General features: G+C 36.9%; 2 protein-coding genes across 2 annotated transcripts; both read left to right on the forward strand.

The window, feature by feature from the left end:
* Positions 1-4,563: 4,563 nt before the first annotated feature.
* nsl1 (NSL1 component of MIS12 kinetochore complex) lies at positions 4,564-8,362 on the forward strand. The gene is made up of 7 exons (XM_047159614.2): positions 4,564-4,793; positions 4,891-4,969; positions 5,234-5,364; positions 5,490-5,544; positions 5,639-5,706; positions 7,369-7,595; positions 7,797-8,362. Exons 1-7 carry the CDS (start codon positions 4,605-4,607, stop codon positions 7,822-7,824), a joined length of 777 nt encoding a protein of 258 aa, XP_047015570.1. The 5' UTR covers positions 4,564-4,604; the 3' UTR covers positions 7,825-8,362.
* Positions 8,363-8,511: 149 nt separating this feature from the next.
* batf3 (basic leucine zipper transcription factor, ATF-like 3) lies at positions 8,512-11,262 on the forward strand. The gene is made up of 3 exons (XM_017454666.3): positions 8,512-8,808; positions 9,684-9,788; positions 10,302-11,262. Exons 1-3 carry the CDS (start codon positions 8,743-8,745, stop codon positions 10,470-10,472), a joined length of 342 nt encoding a protein of 113 aa, XP_017310155.1. The 5' UTR covers positions 8,512-8,742; the 3' UTR covers positions 10,473-11,262.
* The last annotated feature ends 669 nt before the right edge of the window (positions 11,263-11,931 follow it).

Below are 11,931 nucleotides of genomic sequence, written 5' to 3' on the forward strand. Positions count from 1 at the left end.
TGCCCGGACATTGATTTATTGTTGAGAGTGAGTGAGAGACCAGAGAATTTCTAATAGTAGGAGCAGAGAGCAAGTGACAAGACGAAGAGAGATAGTAATAGAGATAACTGTTATATGATAACTGACTTATCTCTCAGAGCATTCACTGTTAAGGCACTAAGCCTCCTGGCTGATCACAGCCAAATCACTATGTATCTCAAAAGAACAAATGCTAACATTAACACACAACCCAGTAAGCTGTACCACATCAGAAAACCATACAGATGGATGGAAAAGAGCACAGAGGAGTACCACAAATCAACAGGCAGCCAAACAATACAAATGCACCTAAATAACTTTCTGTATACCGTCTATGCTCACCCTAGAGAAGGGGTCAATCTGGCTGTGAAAGACATAAATTATCTGTTTGAAAAAACAGCAAAACTATCAAGTCTAAAGACGTAAAATAGACAAAACCACATATCCAACAGTAACAAAAAATGGTTTTACCTATATTGCCAAAATATTAGAAAAAAACTCAGTCTAATATAAAACACAGAGATCCAAATAACACAGGGATTCGGCTTCATTACTATGAAACACTAAAACAATACAAGCACACACTTAGAACCAAAAAACACACCTGAAAGCAATTAACAATAACTGAGAAATCAATCCATAAAACCCAATTCTGGGACAATTGGAACAACCTGAAAAAAAATCATCATGAACAATTAGCAATCCAAATTGAAATGGTGAAACATGGGGAAACAATTTCCAAACTCTGTTTGAAAATTTTGTTAACTTTATAAATTGTAAACAAAAGCAAATAAATAAATTCCTGGAAGAACTAGAAATAATAATCAAAGACAATCAAAACCCATTAGACTTATCCATTACCGTAAAGGAACTCATAGAGCCAATTAAAACCATAAAACCCAAAAAAGCATCTGGACCTGATAGAATATTAAATTAAATGATAAAACATACAAGTTCTAAATTCCAGTTGGCGATCCTAAAACAATTCTATATTGTTCTGAGTGTAGGACACCTCCCTGATGTTTGGAATCAAGGGCTGATAACACCAGTCTTTAAAAATGGGGACGAATTTGACCACAATAACTACAGGAGAATTTGTGTGAGCAGCAACCTGGGAAAGTTATTTTGTAGTATAATAAATTCTAGACTTTGGGAATTCCTGACAACACAAATGTCCTGAGTAGAAGTCAAACTGGATACTTACCAAATTATAGCACATCTGACCACATCTACACGTTACATACTCTAACTGAAAAATACGTTGTCCAAAGCAAAGTAAATTTTTTTACCAGTTTTATCGACTTTATAAAAGCGTTTGATTCTATCTCTCACCAAGGATTATTTTATAAACTTCAGGTGCTTAAACTTAGAAACGAAAGTTCACCTGCTTCCTTAAAAACCTGAGTAATCTCAACTTGAAGATAACCTTTGTTTCAACTCAAAAAGTTACGTTTTACAAGTTTTACTAGTCAAGACAATGGATTACTTTAAGTTTAATTTTTGAAAACTTATAAAGTTGAGTTTAATATCCAAAACTTGTAATGGCAGTTGGAGTTAAAGAGAAGAAATAAGTTCACATAACTTAATAGGGCTATTATGTTTTACAGTGTGGCATATGGGGAAAAACATATGACCTTATTAAATCAATGTACACTGAAAGTAAATGCGGAATAAAAAATAACGACCAAGGAACAAAATATGTGAGACAGGGCTGTTGTAAAATGCAGTGCTATTTGGCCCTAAAGGGACACCATGGCAAGATAGTCTGCCATGGTGTCTCTTTAGGGCCAAAGAGCACTGTAGAGTACAGAGACACAGAGACACATAATAATAGTACACAGAGACAGATAAAAAACAGAAACACTTTGACCAGGTACAGACTCAGTGGACATGCCCTAGCAATAGAAACAAGCAGACACAGGAAAACATGGCTCCCACAGGAAGAAAGGTCATGCCTACACTGCAACCAAAACACAACTGAGACGAGAGCTGCACTTCCTAACAGAATGCACAAAATACATACACATCTGAGAAAAATTCTTCCTACAAATGAAACACACACACCAAACATTTAACAATCTGTCAAACTCAAGTAGAAAAGCTCAATTATGTCTCAGCCTGCCACAATATTAGGGACAGTGATTGATCTCCCCCAGCCTTGTTTCCTGTAATTATTATGATTGCTCTTCTTTATTATTAGTTTTCTTACCTTTTTAGTAAATTCCCCTTTATCCTGTAATTTTACACAGTGAATCCCTATCATTTATTCTGTATATGGTGAATTAATTTTGTCCTTAATTTGTACATTATTTACACTATTTTTATTTTAAATTTAATCTATTAGCATTTTATTCATTTTCATTTCATTTTGTCTTTTGTTTTATTTCTCTTGTTTTTACACTACCCATCCATTGTACTTGCATTGTACTTGGGTAATACAAATTTACAATTGTTTGTCATGCCAATGAAGCAGTTTTTCACATGAAAACTGAAAAACTGACAGAAAGCGTATTCTGATTGGTCTCTCTTTCTGCAAATTAGACATATCAGTTTTCTCTGTGGGAGGGCTTTACAATCCACCTCTCTCTCTCTCTCTCTCTCTCTCTCTCTTCAGGTCATCCATCAGTTCAGTGTACCACTGTAGTTCAGTAACACTAGTCAAGTTTCCATCCACTTTTTGCACATTTCTGTTATCAGCAAAGTGAAAGTGCGTAAAAATGTTTGTGATATTTGCTTTCTCCCGCCTGTTTCCATCTATCTGGCCTTTTACTGATAAAATGATGGGTGTGATGAGGTCATCCTTTGAAAAAAATCTAATTGTCACATAAGTTTTGGTGTATCGCAAAAGAAATCTGCCCTTGAGCCGTTTCCATACATATTTTGTGTATATCGCAAATTGTGTACCTTTTGCATCCTGCATGTCCTCAAATCTTTGTAAAATGGTGAGAGTATTGAGACAATTTTAATTTCACAAATAATTGCAGGTGTACAGAACATCAGTGGACGAGGTCAGAATGGAGCAGCTGCTCATCTGATAGGGCTCCAAGTATGTTGAAGTCCATGGGCATAGCCAGGGTGACTCATCAGGAGAATTGGGAGAATTCCTGGTGGGCCGCTCATAAATTGGGCTCATAAAATAAGCATGTTACATTATTGCGTGACTAATAACTAAAGTAATGAATTACACTACATTTAAAGCAGCGCAGTTGTTTGTGCATTAAAAAGTGACATTTTCTCATGTCTAGAGGTCGACATATAATCGGTTTTACCTATATTTTCCCCGATATTTAAGCATTTTTCAATGATCGGATATCTGTTTTGTAATATCGGATCCACCGATAAATGGCGCCATCTTGTGGTCATTTTCAGAATTGCATGCAGGACGGTCATTGCAGAACTGTATCTGAAACAACGGTGTGAACAGGTAAAGTATACTTGCTTTACATTAATTAATAAACTTTATTTAACATAACATCCATTAATGTACAAATTAGATGTGTTAAATAAATACGTAGATATTTACTACGGATACGTAGTTTAAGCAGCTTGGCACTAAAAAATAGAGAAAAACTCACAGAGTCACTTAATCTCCCTGAAATGAGTTTTTGCAGGGTGGGAAGTCTGTGGCCCCTATATGTTTATTAAGCTATATTGAGATTTGTCTATGTTTATTTGGCTGTAATGAGAACTTATTTTGGGCGGCCCTGTGTGTGTAGAGTTTGCATGTTTTCCCCATGCTGCAGGGGTTTCCTCTGCACTCCAGTTTCTTCCCCCAGTCCATGGTAGGCTGATTGGCATGTGTATGAATGGGTGTGTGAATGTGTATGTGATTGTGCCCTGCAATGGATTGGCACCCTGCCCAGGGTGTACCCCACCCCGAAGCTCCCTGGGATACACTCCAGGTTCCCTGCGACCCTGAAAGATAAGCGGTATAGAAAATGGATAGATGGATGGAGAACTTATTTCAAACTAAATTGATATACTGTGTCCTATCTGTTGTTTATGCATATATCATAAACAATTTAACAATATATTATTATTATTATTATTATTATTATTATTATTATTATTCCATCCATCCATCTTCTATACCGCTTATCCTTTTCAGGGTCACAGGGAACCTGGAGCCTATTTCAGGGAGCATCGGGCACAAGGCGGGGTACACCCTGGACAGGGTGCCAATCCATCGCAGGGCACATTCACACACATACACATTCACACACCCATTCATACACTACGGACACTTTAGACATGCCAATCAGCTTACCATGCATGTCGTTGGACAGGGGAAGGAAACCGGAGTACCCGGAGGAAACCCTCGCCTCACTTGGAGAACATGTAAAATCTGCACACACAGGGCCACATTATTATTATTATTATTATTATTATTATTATTATTATTATTATTACTATTATTTACATTCAACAATTATTACAACGGAGTATTAAAGGCAAATCGTAACCCGTAAACCGTTTATGCATAAGCGAAACAAATTTGAGCGGTACACGTATATTCCGCTTCCGGGTCAATTCTACAACTGCTTCCACTTCCGCTTCTAGGTTGTTTTGAAAAGTTGGTGCTAAAGATGGCGGACGTTGTCGGGGACCCCACATCAATAGCGGAGAAACATCAGGATGTCAGAGTAAATGTTAAGTCTAAGAGAATCTTCGCTTATCAACTTGCAAAGTATAAAAGTTTGCTTATAAAGCTGCTGGAGCGTCAACCGGAACTGAACGAAAGCGACGTGGAAAAGATATTAGAAGAAATGCTGATGGTGAGCGCAAGGCATTTTATTTACACAGTTTTTATACTGTAAAGTTGTACTTTTCATATAATATAATTGAGGTTTTTTTTTTGTATATACATAAAAGAATTTCGAGAATGCAGTGCAAGAAAACATCACCGTCGGTGGTTTATCCTGGGATGAAGCCGCAGAGGAGAACGGTGAAGGTGTGATTATAAAAGCCCTCTAATGCGTGTTGTGATAACATAGTGACTGTATTAATAAAGATATTAGTTTAGTGCAAAGTTCTACAAATACTTAAACATAGAGCAGGATTACAGCTGCTCAGTCCGCAACATGATTTAACACAGTGGGTATTTTTAAACCTTTTTTTTGTTACAATGGTGAAAATCACAGCCCATCATTATGGAGGTTGTATGAACGGTTGTGTATTGTGCTGTGTTGTGTATTGTGCTCTGATGCTTCTCTAGATTACGAGTGCAGCACGGTGGACGACCTGTTGGATGAGAAGATTGTCCAGACTAGCTGGAAACGCAGCGTTTACCCAAAGAAAATTCTGCCATATTTTGTCCGGTCCCTGAAAGCCGAGCGCAAACTCATGGTTCGTTCCTTGACGCTTTTATAAAGAAGAAAATGTCCAATCTCTCAATATCTAGGATCCAAAATGCCTGTGGATGGTGTGTTGGTTAAGTGGTGAGTTTTTATTATTGCTCATGTTTGTTTTAGGGTTTGTTTGACAATACGGTGAAAGCACAAGAAGTGAAGCGGGATCCTGTTCAGGGTAAGTGTTCACTTCAGTGCATTACTTTAGATTGACAATCCTTGATGCTGTTGGGGAGGGATAAGCTTTTAATGCAGAATCTGTCCCTGTGCAGACACCATCATGAGCAGTGTTTCTGCTGCTGCACCCGTGATGTTCAGACAAGCGTCTACAGTCATGAAGGTACACCACACTCATTGCCCACCAATGATGGTCCCCCTGTTGATGTTCTGATGATGCTATGGATGATTATTTACGCTTCTTGGGGCTGCTGCTGTAATCATAAACACTGTCCTGTGCATATCCTTGGGTGCTTGTTCAAAATCCGCTCGTGCTGAACGTCCTTCCAGCTGCCGGCCTTTACTCTTAACTCTGAAAACAGTAATGCACAATCTCATATCCTGTATAGACTACAGTATATCTTTCCTCAGATTCTACAGCATCTGCAGTTACACAGTCCTGACAGTAAGGTGTGCTGCAGCACTTTCAGCAGGTCCCTGGGACTGGATGGCTATACACTTATACACGATACTCTGTGCATCTTTGCAGGAGCTGTAACTCAAAATCAGAGCTGTGAGGAGAACAGTTTCTAATTCTCTGCTCAGAAACCCACAAACCTTAGACCATTTATCAGACATGTGCACACACAGCTGTGCGTTGATTAAATCCCAGGCGTTATAGACACGGCCAGGCTGACTTACACCAGGCAACTCCACTAAATCACCATATATGGTCAACAGCTTATTAGACCCTGCTTTTGTTATTATTAGTTAGTTACATTAGTTATTATTATTAGTTACATACAGTGGGGGGGAAATAACTATTGCACGCGTCAACATTTTTTTTAGTAAATATGTCGCACCCCCTTCATCTCCCTCCACTGGCTTCCTGTAGCTGCCCGTGTCAACTTCAAGGCCTTGAAGCTCACGTACAACACCTCGTCTAGATCAGCTCCCCTCTACCTCAACACTCTGCTGAAGGGTTATTTTTCCTCACACAATCTGCTTTATGCACACATATATATATGTGTGTGTGTGTGTATGTGTGTATATATATATATATATATATATATATATATATATATATATATATATATATATATATATATATATATATATATATATATATATATTTTGTAGTTTATGGTGCATTAGATGCATTGAGAAATGTATTATTTTATGAAGATCACATTTGTTATTAAAACTACATGCTCACAGTATGTTAAGCTTTATTGTTGTCCACTTTATTAGGAACACATTCGTGCAATTCTCAGATAGTTGGATGAATGAGCAGGTGTTCTTAATAAAGAATAAATTCTTCACATGGTTTTGATTATCTAAGTGGTTTTGTATGTGTATGTATACTTATGTATGTGTGAATATATATTAATTATACAAAACCACTTAGATAATCAAAACCATGTGAAGAATTTACTCTTGATTAAGAACACCTGCTCATTCATCCAGCTATCTGATAATTGCATGAATGTGTGTGTGTGTATGTATGTATGTATGTATGTATGTATGTGTATATACATATGTGTGTATATATAATGTGTGTGTGTGTGTGTGTATATATATATAATATATATATATATATATATATATAATGTAGTATATGTATGTTTATATATATTTGTGTCTATATATGAATAAATATATATAATTTATACACATTTGTTTGTTTATTTATATTTTTATATATATATATATATATATATATATATATATATATATATATATATATATATATATATATATTTGTTGATATATTTATATATGTAAACAAACAAAGAAATCTAAAATAAAGTATGTTTCTGTGTCTGTTGTTTTGTTTGGCCGACAGTCTTTGAAGGAGGTGAAGCAGATGGCAGAAGGTCTTCACCAGGTGCTGAACACGCAGCCTTCAGCTGAGACCCTGGAGGCCTACAGAGATGTGTTCAGTAACTATGAGGGAAAACGTGCTGAAGTCCGGTGCAGCAGCGAGTCTAACAGACAGTCCATTAAAAGAGCTGCGTCTGAGAGAGAATACAGCACACGATACGTTCCCGTGGTTCCATCCACTCCAGATCAGTAAGTAGTGAGGGAGGGAGGAAGGAAGGAAGGAATGAATCCAGCTCCTGGAGCAGCATGTTGTTTTGTATGGAATGATTCTGCTTTTGTGTTTCTCAAAAGTATGTGCACCCCTGACCATCACAACCACATGTTCTTCCCCAAACTGTTTCTACAAAGTTTAAATCACACAAATGTATAGAACTTCTCTGTATGCTGTAGCATTACAGTTTCCCTTCACTGGAACTAAGCGGCCCAAACCTGTTCCAGCATGACACAAAGTGAGCTCCATGAAGACATTGCGTGGTAAGGTTGGAAGAACTTGTGTTTCCTGCACAGAGCCCTGACCTCAACCCCACTGAACACCTTTGGGATGAACTGGAACTCCTCACCTAACATCAGTGCCTGACCTCAACCGCACTAATGCTCTTGTAGTTGAATGAACACAAATCCCCACAGCCACACCCCAAAATCTAGTGGAATGCCATCCCAGAAGACTGGAGGAGGTTGTTATAACAGTGAAAGGGGGGATATATCTGTGTTAATGCCCATGGTTTTGTCAAGGGTGCCTACTTTTGGCCATATAGTGCATGTAGGTAGATTATTTAATCTTTATCCTCTTATTGTTTATTCTTTTGTTTGTATATCAATTTTAAAAACATTTTTAATTCAAATGTCTGTGACCTGTATTGATCTTTTATCTATCCAATAAAACTCAAACACAAACAAACAAAAAAAAACGTATTATGTTGTAATGATGTTAATAATAAACTGAAATATTTTCATTAGTTCTTTGGCCTGGGTTTGTGGTATACAGTCATCTCAATTAGCAGTGCATTCCTCGTTGATTTTTCGGTAACATTGAGTAAATGCATCAGAAATAATAATATATAAATAAAGTCGTGAGGAAAGTTTTGGTGCGCATGCGCGCGTGTGTGAGGTAGGCGGAAGTCCAAAACACTGCAGTTAGCGAACTTGGAGCACCACGTGACTTATAAGAAAGTAAGTGATGGAGTTTACAATAATATCAGCTTAACTTGGCAAACTCTTCGTGGTACTCAATGGCACTTTCGCAATTTCATCTCTCCAACTCATCCCCGCGTGGAAACTAATCCCGCATTGTGTGTGTGCGTGCGAGTGTGAGAGAGAGTGTGAGATTTCACCTGCCATGTCTCTACACACTGCTCCAGACTGCTGCGACGCACCTGTACTGCATTTATACCGAAGAAGTGAGGTAGGATCTGGCCTCTTAGCATTTAGTATTGAATTGTGTGTTGGAGCTTTACAGGTCTTTAGACGAGGATAAAACTGGTAACTACAGCTCATACTGTAACTAATGGAGGTATAAAATACTGTAGGCTATATCTCACACACACCTTATTACATAAACATATTTATAGTGCAGTGTTTGTGGAACAACATATGTGGAGTTTCTGAACAGTAATACATCATATGAACATGTCACATAACATATGCAGTGTTCAAATATTCTTGTTACAGAAGAATACTTAAGACCTTAGAACAACAAGCACAGTGCTTAAGAGGATGATATTTCAGAACAATATTGTATATATGCATACAGTAAGATGTGTTTTAAAACATTTAACAGACACACATGTATAGAAAACGATTTCTTATCTTAGCCAGTGTTTCTGAACAACATTGTGTTAATGACCCAGTTATGGTATTCATTTTTTTGGATTGTTTACATTATTATTTCTCATCATTCATGGTCTTTAAATAATCCTTCCATTATTGTGGTAATCTCATTTTATTGGTGATTTGCAATGACTAGTAAAACAGTTTTTACCATATTTAACCAGAGAGCTACAGTTAATGAATGCATAATTAATATAGCCTGTATACTGTAACTTCTATACTGTAACTAGTAAGGGTTGTTGTTTTAAAAAAAACAACAACAACAATATTTCATGTTCCTGAACAATAATAGCTTGTACACATCTCACACTAAATATCCAGTTCTGTGGTAGTATTAGTACCTGGTTTTATTTTTTATCCAATGCATACTTGTAGCATGCATATAGTATAATGTATTGCATACACACTACACAGAGCACACTTATGGTATTTCTGAATAAATGATTACAGAGCGGGGATGACGATGACAGAAGGCTGAAGAGAAGAGAGAAGAACCGCGTGGCTGCGCAGAGGAGCCGTAAACGCCAGACACAGAGAGCTGATGAGCTGCATGAGGTGCGTTGAGAACAGATACGTTTACATTTTGGTTTGCCCTGGGATGCATATTGTGCTTGTTATTTAGCTCTAAGGTGCGTAGTTATATAGGTTTTATAATAGTTCGGATCAGGTTTTGGACAGAGGGAGGTGGTCTTGCGTATGTGACAGAGGAGAGTAATGCAACTGAACTTTGTAGTAATGATAAAAGTAGTGAAATAAAAAAAAAAAAATCTGGGTTAAAGATGGGGTAAGATATTACCTTCAATCAGTACAATCAGCAGAGCCAAATTACATCATATTGATTAATCGCTGATGCCATGTGGATACAAACTCACGTTATAATGTTACATATTTACCATATACAGCAATCAGACTTCATATCCAATAATAAAAATTATTGTAAAAAGACATAAATTACTGTAATTTTTAAAAAATTTACCAAATCAACAAAGCCGATGTTAGATGTGTCTATAAAATGTCTTTTCTGCTTAAATGCATTGGATGGATTTGAATGAAAGTGTTTCCAACCAGGCTTATGAGTGCTTGGAGCAGCAAAACAGTTTGCTGAAGAGGGAGGTTCAGCTGCTACTCGAGGAACAGAGATCCCTGGCAGAGGCTCTCAAACTACACGAGCCTCTGTGTCCTGTCCTAAACAGCAACATACTCTCAACCCCAAGACCCACTGATGGCATTCCTCCCTGAGTTCTCTCATCCCTAAACCAGACAATAGTAATAGCAATTTACTGGCTTCCTCATGTGGGTGTGCATGTCATTACCTGGGAACAATATTGTTAAATGCATCTATGTTTGCATAAATAGTACAGTTTTCCTGCTAATTTCATATGAATTGATCAGCATATTTAAACTGATTTAGATTACTACTTTCCAACAGACTTTTCCATAAGATTGTCAAATCAGTGTTTAGCAGTGTGACACATTGTACTTTGATTTAATTTTGACTCTGCAGGAAATTATGTCAACATTCTGTATTTAAACATGTGAAATAAACTCTTTGGTTCTAGTAGACCACTTAACCACCAACCATCTGTCTGGTCCACCACCGTTTAGTTCAGCACCTTTGGAGGCGTGCCATGAGAATGAACACTTCTGCTTTAGACCACAGGCTGCCTAACCAAAAATACCCTTATAGGTTTCAGGATTTCATGTTGACTGTGATGCAATGATGGTTATGACGCTGAATTGTTTTTTTTTTTTTATCGGTACATCTGTTCTTGACAGGAATTGCATTATACATTACACGAGTGTTTCTGTTGTGTTCCGTGTTATTTTTTTGAAGTCATGTGACCTGTGTATGTGTTTGTATATGTTTTATGCAGGCTATAGAATGTATACACAAATTAATATATTTTAATGTAATGAATCAACTGACCGTACAAAGATGCAGTAAAACTACAAAAGTGGATTTGCATTAGCGTATATATATTTTTTTGTTTTAAAATGTTCAACTTAATAAAAAATACTGGAAATACAAGACTCTGATGCAATGATTAAATAAAAGTACAACGGTATACAGGTAGGGATCGATGTACATGTTGGACATTCTTCTATGTCAATAGATCTATGTTATGTTTGGGAGGAGTCCGGTGTATCACTTCTCTAAACCTAAACCGTTATACACATTCTAAGAGTATGAACCTTAGACACTTCTTTGTTTCTCTTCCAGTTTTCTCTTCTCATTCGAAAAGTCCATGAACTGGACACTGCACAGGTTACTTTCATTTCCAGGAATAAGTATTCATGGAATGTAAACTCAGACCACACTTTGGATGTATAAAACGGACCTGTTTCCAGCATCCAAAACACATTTCCACAGAAACTGATATAATAATCATGTAAACACACCAATCTACTGAAGAAATACAGCACAATGCAAATCAGAGCTATGAAATGATATTGAAAGAGCAGAAATTATTTTATTAAAATTATAAATATCCTTGGTATTTAGCATGCTCGGATACTTTTCTTACCGGTATTACTACATCTACAAGTGGTAAGTGAATATGGATCCAGTGACATGAAGGGAATCAAAAGACACAACAGTAATGATGAATATATGAAGGTAGAAGGATGTGCAAACTGTATAAAGTTAGTTACAAAAACTGCAGGAGAAATATATGCAAACTGTGCAAGCTATGAAAGT

Source organism: Ictalurus punctatus, chromosome 2, assembly GCF_001660625.3.
Source record: "Ictalurus punctatus breed USDA103 chromosome 2, Coco_2.0, whole genome shotgun sequence".
NCBI lineage: Eukaryota > Metazoa > Chordata > Actinopteri > Siluriformes > Ictaluridae > Ictalurus > Ictalurus punctatus.